The sequence below is a fragment of the Ciconia boyciana genome, chromosome 4 (assembly GCF_034638445.1).
Source record: "Ciconia boyciana chromosome 4, ASM3463844v1, whole genome shotgun sequence".
NCBI classification, from domain to species: Eukaryota; Metazoa; Chordata; class Aves; order Ciconiiformes; family Ciconiidae; genus Ciconia; species Ciconia boyciana.
Genome location: NC_132937.1, coordinates 44,361,343 through 44,378,694, shown reverse-complemented (window position 1 = coordinate 44,378,694; position 17,352 = coordinate 44,361,343). Strand labels below are relative to the sequence as shown.

At 36.0% G+C, this 17,352-nt stretch overlaps 1 protein-coding gene across 2 annotated transcripts in view; it reads right to left on the bottom strand.

The window, feature by feature from the left end:
• Positions 1–5,479: 5,479 nt before the first annotated feature.
• Positions 5,480–17,352, bottom strand: part of CERT1 (ceramide transporter 1) — a 78,353-nt gene continuing 66,480 nt past the window's right edge. Inside the window, exons 10-18 of one of the 2 annotated variants that reach the window (XM_072859547.1) lie at positions 16,503–16,595; positions 15,844–15,921; positions 11,773–11,868; positions 10,959–11,091; positions 10,775–10,845; positions 9,300–9,428; positions 8,379–8,508; positions 6,882–7,018; positions 5,480–5,709 (exon numbers count right to left, since the gene is read on the bottom strand). In XM_072859547.1, coding sequence (XP_072715648.1) covers positions 6,891–7,018; positions 8,379–8,508; positions 9,300–9,428; positions 10,775–10,845; positions 10,959–11,091; positions 11,773–11,868; positions 15,844–15,921; positions 16,503–16,595 — 858 coding nt within the window. In that variant the 3' untranslated portion in view covers positions 5,480–5,709; positions 6,882–6,890. The remainder of the gene's footprint in view (positions 5,710–6,881; positions 7,019–8,378; positions 8,509–9,299; positions 9,429–10,774; positions 10,846–10,958; positions 11,092–11,772; positions 11,869–15,843; positions 15,922–16,502; positions 16,596–17,352) is intronic. The other variant, XM_072859548.1, reaches the window with a different exon arrangement.

The following is a 17,352-nucleotide window of genomic DNA, read 5'->3' as shown; positions in this document are numbered from 1 at the left end:
GTGTTTTGTCAACTGCAGTTACTGAGTGTTTTTTCCTTCAGTTATGGAGGAAAGTGGACACTTCTTTAAATTAATGCCATTCAAAATATCAATAAATGCTAATAGTGGTAGTTTTCCTTCTCCTCCTGTTAGAAGGCATATTGGCTAACAATCCAAAACCATCAGACTTACTGGAATTCATCCTTCTGTGTACCCACATCCCAGTGCTGCTTGCTTGCTTTTCTTTTTAAAGCACCATTCTTGTATCCTACCCAGTCATCCTTTTTTTTCTTTTAAGTAGTACATGAAGTTAATATCCTTTAGCACAGGAGGCGTTGTTTAACACAAGCATAAACCCAGGAACTACACAGTATAAAAGAGCAAGTGTACACCTATTTACAGTAGAATAGTAAAGTAATAGTGTATGTAACAGGAACAGCTAGGACACAAGATACTTTAGTGAAACTGTTTCTGACATAACCAAAGTTAGAACTGGAAAAGAATTTAGCAGTACTACAGTTGCAAGAGGTTTTTCAGATTTTTTAATAGTGTTCTGTCTTTGTCACTGAAGTTGGGTATGGCAGTCTTAGTTAATGAGAAAGCAGTAAATTACATGGGGTTTTTTATTTTTAGACTTTTCACACCTGACAGCAATATTGAAAATTGACAAGTTAAACAATTAAGAGCATCATACAGCTGCTAATTTAACAAGTGATTATTTTGTTTAGCACCTCTCTTGATAGTAGGATGGTTAGTTACCCTCCCTGTATTTCAATGATAATTTGAATTAGCTTTTGAGAGTTTTCAAATACAGTTCAAACAACAAAAGGTTGGGAAAAACAACAAAGATAAAGAAGCTTCTTTAAATTTCTCAAGTTCTTTACAGAAGGCAACCACTTTACCCATTAGTAAAATGCACTAACCTCTGTCAGAGACACTGCCACCCTTGAGCACCACACAACTCTGTGTAACAATGAAAGGCGAATACCACTCCCACAAAAAGCTTCAAAAAAAGCCTTTTAAGTTAACAGCTACATTTTCAACACGAGTTTGGACAAGATAAGGCATGACAACGGGATTAGTGCTCACTGAATGCAATGTCTCAAGTGTTCCACTGCTGCGGGCTCTACATAAGGGACAGTGGGAACAACCAAGTACTCCAACACTGGCTGGAGAATGCCGTTATGTTGAATACATAGCAGTGATTTTCCAACAGGGTACAAGCAATGAGGTGACCTGCGTGACTGCTCATTACCTAGACTTGAAATATTTTCTGGAAGGTATGGACACACCTACCATTCTTTTGTTCATGCTCTGGTATGACTCACCCTCATCAGACAGCATGCTATCCTGGGCCTCCCAGTCTGGAATTCTTTAGGATACTGTTACAAGGTACTACTTCCCACGGGGTGAGACGTGGGTTCCAGAGCTCTGCCTGTACCCAGGAGCTGAACTTGCTGGGTTGCTCTGCAATGCAGTTGCAGTCCCACCCTGGCAGGTGGGAATCCTTAGGGTTGTTGTCATATCCTGCCACTCTAACACTGGTTAGCAATTGCTTGCCACAGACTCCCACGATCCATGGCTTGTCCCTTGTTGACATGGAATTTTATAAAGAAGTCCAATGGATCAGAAAAGTTGAACATTGTATGCCAGCGGTACAAAGGGTACGTAGAAGAGGCAGGTGTGCAGAGAAAAAAGCTCACTGTATCAATGGTTACAGATGAAGAAAACTGGACGCTTCCAGGCACCTAATGCTCAAAAAGTGTATCCCTTTCTTTTATCCAATGAAATACACTTTTATCCTCCTATGAAACTTAGCTTTTATAGTTGGAGACTAGATAATAGCAATACTGTGAGTAATACACACTGGTAAATTGCATGGCATAACCCCAACTAATTATCATTCATCATCTAGGGTCAAGTTATATTGTATAGACAGCTACAGAAATGCTCAACCTCTCCTTACAGGAAAGTATGTATTTTTTAAATTACACACATAACATATGGGACTAAGAATGTGGCTGTATTCTTTTTATGTCGGGGGATTTCTTTTTGCCAGCTAAAATAGCTGCATTCTTCAAGGGCAGGGCTTACCTCAGGACTCTGTATATGTTGCAATGTATTAGCTGAAGCCTGATGCAGCTGAGCTTAAGGTAAGTTTTATTTTTGTCCCAATAATGCCTTGTATTATTTCAAGCTGTTCCTCCAGTCTTGCATACTTGTAAGGTTTCTACAACTTTCCTGATTACCATATAAAAAGTAGAAATCCCTGCATAACAAATAAAGGTAGGATTGTTACTGATCCATTAGGCACCAGCTATTTCTGCTATTAAGAAATCCTGCTCTACAGAAGCTCATCTCAGTTCTTAAAAATTCTTCATACTTTAGAAAAGCCCCAAGTTTATGCTCTGGCACTCCTTGGCCCTGGATTTCTATTCTTCCCACGGAAACTTCCATAATGGTGTTAATTCTGTACAAAGACAAGAGCTGAAATACTTTGGAAATGCTCTATATTAAGACTAGGCTGTATAGGAACATCTTTTAACATGCCTCTGATACACTAGTGCAAAATGAGCTTTTCAATATATAAACTAATATGGCATTCACGTTTTCATCTCAGTAACCTCAGTAACACAAGCAAACTGCTTTCCTGTTAAATGTTTTCCATACATTATAATATTGTATATAGCTTTATGCGTGATCTAAAAGTCGGTTAAAAGGTAAAAAGGTTTAAGTAAATTTCTCCAAAGCACTGAAAGTTAAAAATAAATACAAACCAGGATTTTTCTTCATATTTTTTTAATACTTTTCACTTTTAAATACTGGTTTTAAATTTGTGATTGTAACATGGAAGAGCCAACTTCTTTTAATTTTTAAAACTTATCATTAGGATCATAAAGCTATTATAGAACAAACACTTACATTCTACACACTCAAGGTACTAAAAAATATGATTCATGTTTTAAGTCTGTAGATGAACAGTGGCAATTCAAATACAGCGTTATCTGTACAACTTGACAAAAATACAGGTGGACAATCTGATTAAAGAGAATGCACAACTTCAGATAAGCCAGCTCAGCCCAATTAAGTAAAAGGTAATTTTTTTTTTCAAAGTGCATAACATTTTTCACAGATAAATTCATCAAAATAAGATGTTCAGGTTCTAAGACACAATAACAATGACCATCTCCTCCTCGTTCCAATACAAGTTCTATCAAGTCATTTCCTTCAGATCTAGTTTGGCAACATTCAAATTCTCCAAATGTACACAGATATTCAGAGAATGATATCTGATGGAGAAGATTCCTGCATTCTCAGCCCTTAAAACTGGTTCAGCTTATAAAACCATCCATTCTACAGTCAGGAGTTGCTTCTGCAAAGACCACCACAGCTGTATAAATACTACCGATCCATTAACAGGAAGAAGTGAACTCAGAGCGCACAGATGACTGAAGAGAAGGATGGGCTCAAGAGACAGGGCAATTTTTATAAAACTATAAAGGCAAGATCCCTTCCAGAAGGAAGGACCTAATGGTTACCTGCACACTGACAAGGCCTACAGAGAACTGCCTTTTTTCATTTGTTTTCAAAGATGTCAATTAATACCCATTTCTCAATCTTGCAATTCCTTCCCTATTCTTTAAGAAGCCTCCTACAACTCTGATTGGGCAGGGCTAGCTGTAGTGAAGTACTAGTGCCTTTATCTAAAAGTAAAACGTATTCTTTACAAATAGTATCTGTAGTGTAATTTTATTTACAGAATAAATTGCAAAAGTACATCACATCTAGTGCAAATGCAACTAATGATATAAGTTTATATACTGCTTTGTAAACTTTCCATACCTTTGTAAAATAAAACTATCCAATTAAATTAATAAACTTGCCCATGTTCCAACAATTACCAGAAATGGCAAATAAGGAGTTAAACTTTTTCTATTTTGCATTTTTTTTAAAGTTCCCATCAGTGGCTATGGTGGAATGAACCATTGCTTGGTTGATTGTAAAAAGATGAAGTACATTTGAGGTATAAGATTTTTTTTTAACATCACTATATCAAATGCTCACTGGTGATATAGTAAACAGATACAAATTTTAATCTTATTTGCCTTACTAGCATTACCATATAGGCACTTTTCTACATATTCAAATTAACAGAGTAACTCTGTAATAAGGCATATTCCATGCACACCATTAGAGAAAGGCAAATAAAAATGGAAGAGTTATGGAGCATGAAATCTGCATGCATGTGTAACCATGTGTTATGTATGATTTGCTCTCCACAGAGAAGATGAACAGATAACAGTTTTTCCACACTGTGCAAATCACATTTAATCATTTACCAAATCTCCATTAAGTTACTGTATTTATTTTCAGGCACCTACCATACTAATATCAAACAAGACTTTCAGCTTTCTTTTGGAAAAAAAAAAATCTGAAACTTTTTTCTCAAGATACACAGGTTAGTGAGACACCGAGCAGTCTCTGAAGAATTTCCAACTACAGGACATGGATAAAAGTCCTCAACGTCAGTATCAGTCTGCCACAGTCCTCTCCTAATGAGCATCTCCAAATCAAAGGCAGGCACATGTCTGACATTTAAATTCTCACAGCAACTAAAGGGAACTTTCCAGTAAGAGATACACATCCTTATAGCTCTGATGGATTTTTTGATCAAGAGGCAAATGATTTTCTACACGAACCTCATAGCATGACTTTATTAAGATGAGGAAAACACATGCAGGATCTGAAAATAATGTACTCATCCTCATTCTAGACTGGGAACGTTGTCTTATGTAGTCCAAATTACTTCAATAAATATTATAGTGTACGTTCTCACAGCTTTGGAAAAGCCCTGGATATCATGCAAGAAAGCAGTCCACATACAGCATGGACAGATGACTTCTAGCTTTCAGGCAGTCTCTTGCCCTCTCATACAGAATCTTCCTAGATATTTCTGGATCATGTTTAATAACAAAAATTCTGTAGCACATATTACATAACTAAAAAATACAATAGAAATATAAAGATATCTGGAAAAAATAAAGCTTTTCACACTCTTACTCCTTCAGAACCAAGGATCTTCATAAGAGTAAGACAATAGAAAAGGCAAGGTCATAAGGATATTGACAGCCCTCAGTTATTAACTGACATTTTATGTAACAAGATGATTCATAATAGAAACCAGCAGCAATGAACTATGATTATACAAAGCAAAACAAAACCTGCCAATAAGTCACCTAGGCTTTACTGATGGTTCCTCCCTCCCACAAAAAATACCACAGAGATTTTTGTGCATATAAAGCACATACAGTATGCTATATGGGCATTTGTCTTTTGTGCTTTTTAGACATGCACAAAAACTGTGCGAGTATCTTAGGAAGGCTGACAGTGAAAATTCTGCAAGTTGTTTAAAATCAAAGCAGTAACCCAGATTGGTGATTCAAAGCTGTACATGTTTGTCCTCTTCTAAAGCAAGCAAATAAAAATAGAGCCATATACATGTTATCAATACATGTATTTATAATTACACACTGATTCAGCAAGAAAAGTTAGAGGAGAGAGCTAGTGTTAAATATTCAGCCTCATGGTGTCGCAACACTTCTTCACTTCAGTATACAAAGCCTAGAACTTGGGCCATAAAAAGACTGTAGATCCTTCGTTCCAGCATGGAGTGCTCTACGCATGGTCATTTCTCCAACATGGAATGCTCACCCAGTCTTGTTCCAATTGCTGCAGGTAAGCAAAGACAAAAATACAGCACTGAAAAGTTTGAACACTAATTGGAAAACAAGAACTTGTTAAACACCTTAAATAGTAACAGCACTGCTATGATCACATTTGAACTCTTGGCTTGTGATAGCCATGTTTTTAATGGTTCACCTACACTAGTTCTCTAACAATATACAATTAAAAATGTGCATCATTACAAGGCTACCTGTTACAGAAGGATCAAATGACTAAAACTTTTGGAGTCTGACATAAAAAATAGAACCCAAAAACAGAAGTAGCCTACATCATGTATAGAAGAAGGGATAAAAACCTCATTTTCAGATCATGCTGTAGTACTAGAATTACCAAATGGAATTCGATGGTTTGACACTACAGTTATACATAATGAAATACATAGCAAGAGTCTACACTAACAAACATTAAGCGAAGCCTTACTTAGCACTAAGGTTTCTGTCTGAGAGATTCAGACAGTCCCAAAAGCAATCAAGAAATCCTCTTCTAATGTCATATCTTTATTTAAATGTTAAAATAATTTTAGATTAGCCCAATGACCTATACCATTAAAATACATCCACTGACTTCAGAAAGCATCTGTAAATCCCTTTTCTTTCTTAGGCTCATCAGAAAGGCTAAAAATTTTAAGTCACAGCCTTTTAAATACTCCAGTAATTGACACTGGTCTGTCAGAAAAGTTCCATTAATAAAAATCCTAGATCAAAACTATTCTGTCAATATAAAATAATACTTTGACCTTCATAATATTCTATTAAATATGGAATTATAAGTAGAATTTAAGATATCAAAACCTCATGAGGCTCTAGAGAAACTTCAGTATGTGTTGTTTTCAGAATAAGTGTAAAATGCCTGTGAAAGCTAAGAAAAAACAATAGTTCATCCTTTTGTACTTCTACATAAATTAGACATGAATGCAAAAGCTTGCAAGATAAACTAGTAGAAGTCTACAGAAACTAATACTTGATAACTTGCGCAGCCCTTATTTTTCATGCTAATACTACACGCAAACTACATGAATGTTTTAAAAAATACATTGCATCCATATATTAAAACTAAGCACTGAATTCATGCTAATCATAAGACATTTCTAGATGGCATACTTCTGTTTGACCTTAAATTTACAACAGTGAATCAAGAACAAAAAACCACATGTATACCTGCTAATACTAGAATAAAATAGGCTTTCCTGCTGTTTTCTCTTGCACGTATGATGTAAAACGCTTCAAGAATTTTGGATATTCTCGTTTTGCCACTGCCCGTAACACTGATGCTGGTGCCCATCCCCCTGGGTTCACTAGAAGTAGACAGAAAGACATTGGAATACAGCAAATCTGCTAAAGGCTAGAAAAGAAAATTTAAGTTCATTATTCCTGCAACTCTTTCTGAAGTAACAGGAAAGAATAATGATCAGCTTTTTTTATGCCCTTACAGCTTGTATTGTAGCACTTTCTACTCTTAATACTCAAGCTCAGGCCAGTTCTATGATGCCACTATTTAGAAAACATTAAACATGATGTGTTGTGAGTCTTTGGGGAATACCCACAAGGAAGGTGACATTCTCTAAGGACTTCCAAGAAACAACAGAAAGAGAGACTGGAATTACTTCTTATTTCAAAGAAAACAGAAGTCAGTCTTAACTTTTCAATAACTGCTGTGTTTGTCTGCAGGATTGCTACATAGTCAACATCTTACAAATTATTTTTAAAGCACTTCAAAAAATTTGAACTGATTCTAAAATACGCTTCAATTCACAGGGCAAGTACTTTGCTGAAAAAGCTGCCACTTCCCATATAATCACAGTTCAGAATTTATCAATGAAAATATATTTAAGTAATTGTGAAACTTCTAAAAAGGAAACAAAACAGCCTACCCCAGAGTTTAACACCACATAGTATTATTTGTACAGGATTTAATACAAATTACATCACTCCTATATGACAAAGATTTACTGAACCAATTTTTCAGACTCTGACTCTTTAGTAAGCCTGTAATAGGTGGTTAAAAGTAATAAGCATGTGAGCTATTCCTCAGTGTTCTGTAGCTGCAGGAGAGGAGCTAGTAAGTATGTAGCTCCAATACTACAATACACTGCTAAATACTGGGTACAGTAACAATACAGTTTGGCTTTGATAACTTTTCAGTAAATACCAAGGATTCTATTGGTTAAAAAAAAATATGTAGACTAGATTATACAGCTTGCAAACACCCTCATACAAAATGTATTTGGTCTTTCTTAACACTGAGGGTAAGAACTGTATCTTCACTATCAGGAGCTTTTCAGCCTGACAAGATGAATCGGGGAAAAAAATTACAGCAATACATGAAAAAACTATACTATTAATGAAACTAAAAGCTATTCCAAGTCATCCCAGTTGCAGATATTTCTTCTGCCCACCTTTCTCCACCCCAAGGTTCTGTACTTAGGACTGAGCTACATGCCACTTCCATTTATTCCTCCCAGAATGTCACAGAATGAATGATCCCATTCACTGATTCATGTAGTACATTAATTCGAGTCTTTTTGAACATGAAGACCACAACTGTGATGCTATATATAAATTTAACAGAAAACTGCATCAAGCTTTTTTGCCAGTATTCATCTCTCTAGAATTAGCATATATCATGAATGTCATACTGAAAAATTTTAGACTTACCATTAGCTACATATGTAATCTTGCATAGGATGTTGTCCCTGCTTATTTCCTTGTTCCCCTCTGGTGGGCTTACTAACGTCTGACAAATCATAGCAATATTTATTTTGGCACGGACACAGCGATTGTTCAGCTACCAAAAAAATGAAACATTTGTAAGCCTCAAACTGAATTTGTTTCAGCATACTTGAACACTAACATTTTAATTTACTATGAAGCCTAAGACACTCCAGAAGCTGTGTTTGAGAGTTTGCATTCTAGCACTACATCGATGTAACATGAATGTGAGTGAAATTAAAGGTACATGGTGAATAGGGAAACGGTTCAAGTAAAATGCCTGAATCTGAGGTTTCTGCTTGCTTAATACATATTACAAGTTAATTACTTCAATTATTGTTACAAATGAGTAAGGAAACATTTAAAGAATAATGCACCAGCATTTACAAATATCAGTTAGTAACTTCTCCCTTGTAAGCAGGCTATGGCATAGCAATCAGCACAGAAATACTCCAAAGAAAACAATCATTGCTACTATCTGACAGAACCAAGGCAGAACTGTGTAAGATAGAGGTTTAACAGATTCTGTATCTACAATTATAGAAGACTGCTCCTGTATCTGACAATACTGAAGAGTTATTGATTTGATTCCATACAAAATAACCTGAATTCTTTAAAATGGTTTCACATCTCCAGAAATTTTGATTCCATTGCTGCAACACCTTAGATCTGCCAACTGTTCAGATAAGGCAAGAAAGCTTTTGGCTCAGAATGCCTTCATTGGGTCATTGTATCACCTGGTTTAAATAAACTGTATTTTTGCATAACCCCTCCACCTCCTTCACACTAGTATTGCACATGCATTACCACATAATAGAAACATGTTATCTTAAAAGCAGAACTTGATAGAATGAAAATAATACTTACAGGAGCACTGTCATGTTCCACAGAGAAATTGCACACAATCCATGTTTCTGGATCATTTTCACTGAATGCTGGTATCTTTCTGATGGCAGACAAATACAGCACATCCCTTTGAGAAGCTGGCCACACTCTCTGCAGAGAAACACCTGAATATAATTTGCAGAACTGGAAAAGCTTAAGTACTTACTATGCTTAGATAAAGGAAAAAACAAGCAAGGCAAAACAGGTCAGTCATGTTATTTAAGTAAAAGTTTCTTCAAGTTAGTAATTTCATTTTCAAAACTGAAACAGAACATAGCTGTTGTACTGATGCATATGAGGTTATATGGCTACACTTAATTTTAAAAAAATTAAGGCAAAAGTTTAAGGCCTTTGAAATGCAGGAAGCCATTGAAGCTGCATTGTAGGAAGCTGCAGTGACTTTTTCAGTAGACAAACAGGGAGAGGCAGTTTCCCTCCTGTTCCCTCAACCTCAGGTTTACATTTTAGTGAATACTTGTAAGCTACAAACTGAACTAGTGGTGAAGTATAAATAAATGCATCTACAGTTACTTATGTCTCCAGAGGGAGAGCGAGGGAGAGAACTATTTAAAACAAATATTATTTCAAAAATCTACTACTTCAGTAAGACAGATATGGTAAACTGGTATTATCTAAGAGAAAGTTTCAGAAGCAAAATGTCTGATAAAATAAGAAAATATACAAAAGCCATTTTCCTGACACTTAATAGGCAAAAAAAGTCTAGCTTTTACCAAAACACTATATAGTTTACACAACTGTCTTACTCAAAATCACGAGTCCTCTGTTACAGAAGAAGTTTTAAGGTAACTGCATTACTGGTAAAATTGTCAAAGAAAAATATTTTGTTTAATATTTGAGTATACTAATATTTGGAATCATGCAAGGTTAAAGATGAATCTGTACATTTCATTCCCATTTTTTCTGAACCTCTAAGTTACAGTTGTTGGGTTATAATTCAAATGAATATTTTAGTAAAGCTACACAGAACTGGTTGTGGGGAGAAAAACATAATGAAATTACAATAACAAATGTTGTACCAGCAATTATACCACCTCATAATGCAAACGTGTATGTCAACTAATTGTGGTCAACAATAGCTTGCATTATTGCAACAAAACATAGGATACAGTGGTATGGGTTTCTTCCTTGTAGTCACTGTTGATTTATTACTTCAGTTTGCTTTAGATGACTCTTGCTTGCTGGCAGTGGTATGTTTAGAGATTAAAAACAGTCCTCATTTGTTATTACAAGCTTATCAGACACATGCACTAGCAATTAGGCTATCAAGACAAGTTTGAGAGTTGACAAAGTTGCAGTTTAGTAGAGAACTTGTTCTGAAATGTTGTCCTGAACAGTATTTTAAGTTGTTAAGCCATTAAAGTATTTCAGAATAAGATTAGAACATATATGCGCCAGACTGTCTCAGTAACACATGCATATGGCAAAAATGCCTTTACCTTATGTGTCTGGTAAATGATGATTGCATTATCAGCTAAATTTTCCACAACATGGAAATTTTCAATTGTTGCTAGAAGAGAGGAGGAAAAAATAAAATCCATCAGTAAACAAGCACAGAGACTAGGTCAATGTTACAAATATCCTTGCTGATAAACATGCAAAGCTTAAGAACCAATTCCTTACTTTCCCAGTCATTACGAACATCAACATTCCAGAAGTAGTGGCAAACTTCATGCCCTGTTACCCCTTTAACAGCATGGGTTGCTTTCAAAGGATCTAAAACTATTCCATTCTCTTCCACCTCTCTTCTGTATACCTATAGCCAAATACAAAGAAAGAAACGTAGAACAGAAATTGTCAAAACTGTTTGTGGTTTAATTGTTTAAAATTTATTCAGGTTTTTAAAAACACACCTACCTAAAAGACTAACACATGAATAATTTGCCGTGTCAGTGTTCTCTGGTAGCTACCAATGCAGATGTTCTTACACAGCAATTCACATTAAAATACCAGTATTCTAAGAATCTCTACTCCAAAAATGATTAAGATACCTTATTTATCACTATGCACAAGGATCCATACAAGCACAGTAGGGGAGCCAACACAGTAACTTGCTACTCTAACATTTTCACACATCGAATTTACACATCATTTTGATACCAAGTTTTAAGCAGGAGAGAATGAGAAAGGAATCTGCAAAGATAAAGCTATTGCAAGAGTTACACAGGATTTTGTATGAATAAATATATTAGAAGCCATAGCTCTTGTGGACTCCAGTCCTAACTTAAACAATGCTATTCTCAGAGAGAAGTTTTAACAGCATAACTTGCTGAGTGATAGTATTCCCAGAGAATCACAGGATCATTTAGGTTGGAAAAGACCCTTAAGATCATGGAGTCCAACTGTAAACCTAACACTGCGAAGTCCACCAGACTGAAAGTATCTGTCTTCACAGCACATCATCTTATATCAATTAAACAAAACCCCAAACATTTACCTTCATTTCTCCTTCTTCTACCACTAGCTGCCAATTGGCATCTCCTCCTACATCTTGCAAGGAATATGTCATATGGTTTTGTACCATCTCTTCCACCTTTAAAGGAAAAAAAATACACATTTTTAACTCATTCCTTCCAACTTCTTGGGCAGAGACTGCACAGTATTGGAGGCCACAAGTCAATGCTTCAAATCCTGTGCAGGACCTGAATTTGGACAACAGAGCTTTCTATTACAGATTAAGAACAAGCAGATGCTTCTGGCATTCAGAAACAAAAGCCAAAATCTTGATTCAACTTCCAACTTCATTCTTTACAGGTACTTCCTATCCTTCCTTTGCACCTCTACACTGTCAAAACTCACTATTTCTACCTAAGACAGTTTTATTTCAACATATAGGAACCTACTTCAGGTATCTCTAAATAGAATTACAATGCACTGGAAGATATTAATTGAAGAGTATTTAAAAAGCTGAAAGAAGGTGGAGGGGATGGAGAGGAAGACCTACAAGATCTAAAAAAGTGAAGGCATATTAAAAGTCATATTGGAAGAGCAATGAAGGAAACAGTCATGAGCAAAGCATGACTATTCTGTCTCACTGGCATCTTCGCACAGTTGCCAGCTAGAAAAAAAGAACAGAGATGCTTACATTCAAAAAAATTATGATGATACAGACACTCTACTATTACAAAATACTAATTTAAAAATTATTTAGCTAGACAGTTGTGTGCTTTTCTTAAAGGCCAAATATTTGATACATTTTTAACAAGCTATGTGAATACCCCATTTTTTTATTCCATATAATGTGCATGAAAAAGGGTGCTGGGACAGGAAATGGATTTTTAGTTTAAATTTACACTCTTAGCCTGTTTCTTTGGTTCCCCACCCCTTTCCAAATCCCAATCTCCCCCCAAATAAAAACAGAAGCAAAAAAATGAGGTATCCATTGCTGCATAATGTTTACAAGTACTGGAAACACTTTAGTAACTTTTTTCCACCCAAAACGTACGTGACTACTAAAACTTGTCACAGCAAGCCCATGTGATTGACACTATTTTTCTGAATTACTAGAAATACCTTTTTTTTTTTCAAAAGGAAAAGCACTGCAAGCAAAGATTAGTTAATTAACACAAAGATTAGTCCAAGAAGTGCACAATCACAAGATTAATAGCCTGAACCTATAAGTGGTTTTGCACAACTTACAAAAATATGAAGCCTAGTGTGCATATAAAATAACATCATAAATATTTGAGCAAGTAGTACAACAAGGAGAAAGCAAAATTAATGACTACTTAATGATCTTTTTCTGATATGATATAGAATTGAAAGAAGTTATTTACTTTTAATTTAAAGCAGTAATCTTGTTTGTACTATGTACTCCATGGGCAATACACTTAAGACCAGGAAGAAAAAAGGTAATTGAATCAAGTCAAAATCCTCAAAGTACAACATAAAAATAGAATCCATTGGATGGAAATTCTAGTTTATCTTATTTTAACTATAGAATTCTCTACAGAGGCAAAAGTTACCAGTCCAGTTTTTGGGGTTTTCTTTGGGTTTTTGTTTTGTTTGAGTTATAATGCACTAAAAACACCCACAAGATTTGTGTTTCTGCTTTTAGACAGGCCATCTTTTGCTGCTTTTTGCTAAATACAGAGGGATGAGGTGAATAGCAAGGAAAGAAGAGAGAGGCATCCACAGGAGTGCAATCTAAACAGTTTCTTACTTCCGATTCACTAAGGAATTGCAGAACCTACAACTGCTTGTGCATACTACCTGTCCAAACTGTATGTAATCTACGCACTGGTTGCTGTCTGTCAACCTGCACCTATTTCAGAGGCACAGAGTCAAGATCCACAGCTTCTTTCTCACTAGGAAGGCCACACTATTACCTCTGGGTTCCTGGCGGGCTACAGGAATGGTCTGCAAGAATACTTGTAACTTATATGCCATGCAGCCTTGGCCTGAACATTAAGTGGGAAGTTCCTCACTTTAAAGGCCCTCAGAACAGATCAATCTATTTTAAAATCCAATAGTCCTTTAAAAGAAAGTGATCTGCAAAACATCTACAGCGTTCTAAGCCCACAACCTCCCACTCAACTGGCAGAGACAAATCAATGCCTTTCTAGAGGGACACTGAAGAACCAGCTCCCTTCAGAATACATGTTTATAATTCTCAATCTTAAAAACAAGGTTGCAAGTTTCTACTTGACCTTTTACTGATACCAAAATTCCCTTTGTATGAATGAAGTCTAGAAACAAGTCACATTTATTCAGAATCAAGATATTAGCTTGCCCTTCCAAAAGCCAAATCCTCAGCCTGGGGACAGAGGCCAATTTCATATTACTAAGGACCAGAGCAGGCTGCCACCAAAAGAAGGTATGCTGCTTTTCTCTTCATGCTCTCAGTTGTCTTTCACCCGCTTGTTCAGTAGCAATGAAGCTCCCGAGCAGGTAGACTGACTTGTTGGCCTGGCAAAAATTTATTCTAGGGAAAATATTTGGGGGGAAGTGGGTGTGTGTGTGGGGAGAGTAGTTTCCTATAAGTTAAGAAGATCATCTTTTCTGCAGTGAGTTCATTAACTTGAAACTACATGCAAGGGCACTCAGCAGTAACTTCTACGTAGTATAATCCATGTAGCAGCTGAAAAAAGCAACAACTTGACTCCAGTCCATTTGATCCTGATCCTTAACCTCAATTTGCGTTTTGTGGTAAGGACCTGGTCAACCTTGGATTTGTTTTTAAATGGTTAGTTTTTCAGCCACACTAGTGCTCCGATACTCAGGTTTATCATATGAATGCACAAATGTTATCACAGGCATAAAAGAGGTGAAAATGAGGAGGCCCACATATTTTAACAACTATGAGTTTCCCTTCTATTAATTGCCCCTGTACCCATAGCCAGACAGGCAACCAGTTCCTATCTTTCCAAACTTGCTTACTATTACTTGATTTTCCCCCCTCCTCCCAAACAAAAACAAACTTGAAAGACTAACTCAACTACTGAAGTACCAGTCGATGAGCCTATCAGTGTTGTGCAATATCACCTGCATATTTTTCCCTTGCATTAAGTTCAAATTTCAGAAATTAACTGACTGCAAAAGGACAAGGGAAGTGTTGGGATTTCAGTCCAATACGCAAGTCCTTAAATGTTAGGGTCCTTCTCATAAAGCTTGTAGTAAGGTCTACTAGTGGTACGATTCCAGGCTCTGTTAATCAAAAGAAAATCCATTCCTTCTATTTGAAAAAGCAGGTTGTTTGCAGTGTTAGTTAATAATTTCAAAAAAACCTCCAAAATAACAGATCCCAGAAGGAACCTCCATATTCATAATCACATATGGGCCACAGCAGAAGGAAACTAATGGCATGTCTGAACAACTTTTTTTGAGACTAAAGAGCAAACACATGAACTCACCTGTCTAATTCTACTCTAAACTATCATCTTCAGAGCAAGCACCTAGAATAATTCTGAACATTACTTGAGCATGTCACTATGACTACATTGACGTATTCAGGATGTCAGACTTATTTTCTGAAGGATAAGTGAACTCTTCAGTAGAAATCCTCATACCCCCGATCTTGTTTGTCAAGAACATACTTTATGACCTTTCAGTAATAAAACTAGTAGTAGAGATAAAAAATGGTAATAGTGAACCTTAACATTTAATATCTTAATGTCATTACAAACAAATGTTAAAGACAAAAATGAAACCTTTTATTTAAAAGAAAAACTATTCTATTTGAAGCAAAGACCATCTCCAGCCCACACAAAACAGGTGTTATTCTGCTTTTATTATAATCAGAAATGCAAAATTTTCAAATTGTAGGCATTTTTATTAAAGCTACTGAATTAAATCCAACAGTTTCACAAGATTTGGGCCTCTGCACAAGTGATATGCATGCAAGCAGAATGTAAAAAGACAACCATTTAGTGCAGGAATAGAGAACTCCTTTGTTTGTCTCAACGTACTAGTTTAAAGCAAGCAGTGATTTATGTAACAAAAAACCCAGGTTCTAGAGAAGAGGATGAAATACAAAGATATGCAAGCCCCACTCTACATAATACAGTACCTGGGCGCTGAATCTGTGAACATCATCAGAGGCACTGACTAGATCAATGGAAGACATGGAGGAAGAGCGACTATAGGGCTACCAGAGACAGACAAAGAAAAAACCAAGTAATCAGAACAAAGGCACAACAGAGCATTCAGTACCAACTTGCGAGCACAAGATAATGAAGAAAAGGAAAACAAAAGCACCATAAGCAGCAAGCACAGCAGCAAATGCTGATTTCATGCACCTATTATGTATTATGCTCCCAGTGTAGCCCTCAGAGGAGCATAGTGTTTCCAGTAACACTAAAAAAAGTCAACTGATCCTAATACAAAAGACTGGTTTTTTTTTTTTTTTTTAATAAAATCAATTCAGTGAGTTTTGGTGAAGGTATCTTAAAAACACTGGGGTTAGGCAAGTTGGGATTTTTCCTTTATTATCTAACTGACAAGCTTGATACAAGTTGAGGGTATTCTAAATAGATACTGAAATCAGTATTTTTTGAGCGAAGACAGAAACAGTCCTTCTCCAATTCCAGCTACTTAATTTGAAAATGAGAAAACCATTGAAAGTTACTAGAAACACCTAAAAAAAATCTCATCTACCCATACAAAATATTACATAGAAATATTATAGGTCAGCCCATTATTCAGAGGAGATCATGAGAAATATCCTACCTTTTGGACAAATCGATGAGTCCCTACAGCAGAATATGCATCTCCAGAAGGTAAGGATGTTGGCCAGTGTAATCTGACCTTTTCACTTTGGGACTGCAACAAAACAGGTTTAATTATTAGTAGTCAGATGCTACTGGGTGGACTATGAAACAGACTGAGTCATCCTCAATCTACACAGTGGCTACAACAACTAATGCTGTCCATGACAAGCATGAAGCTGTCATCCTGCTGGAATTATCAGTAGGTGAATGGGCCTGAAGACTGAATTCAGGTATACTTCAAAGTGTATTTCTGAGTTAAGGAAAACAGATCAGCAGCATTAAGTATCCATGTAGTAGTACAACAGTCACTCAAAACTTTTACTCTCCGCTAAGAGAACCCAACATAGATAAACTCTGTTGGGTACTATATGTCCACTAGAAAGTCTTTTAATTCTTAATCAAGCCATTGTATTCACTATATTCATAAGCCTAAACATTTTTAAGACAAAGCATGCACCACTTCGTTATTCCTTCTCATTTTATATGCTGCTATACGTTCTCACATTCTATATATTTCCTCACATGCATCTTATCCCTTTTTGATCCTTGTCACTGAAGTGTATTCAAAAAATGAGTTAGAGAGGTAGCCAGAGCCTATAGAACTTTTAAATAAAAACAAACACCAACAGAACTATGTCTTTCCTATTTCACATACTGCTAGAGTCAAAAGAAACTTCAGAGTAATAATTAGGTTTTGAGAAATAGCTGCAGTGTTTGATATTCTTATTTGCACAGTGCATCAGTTACATACAAAGATAAGTTTTATACAGGACACTTATTTAGGAATTAGAAACCAGAGACATTCAATT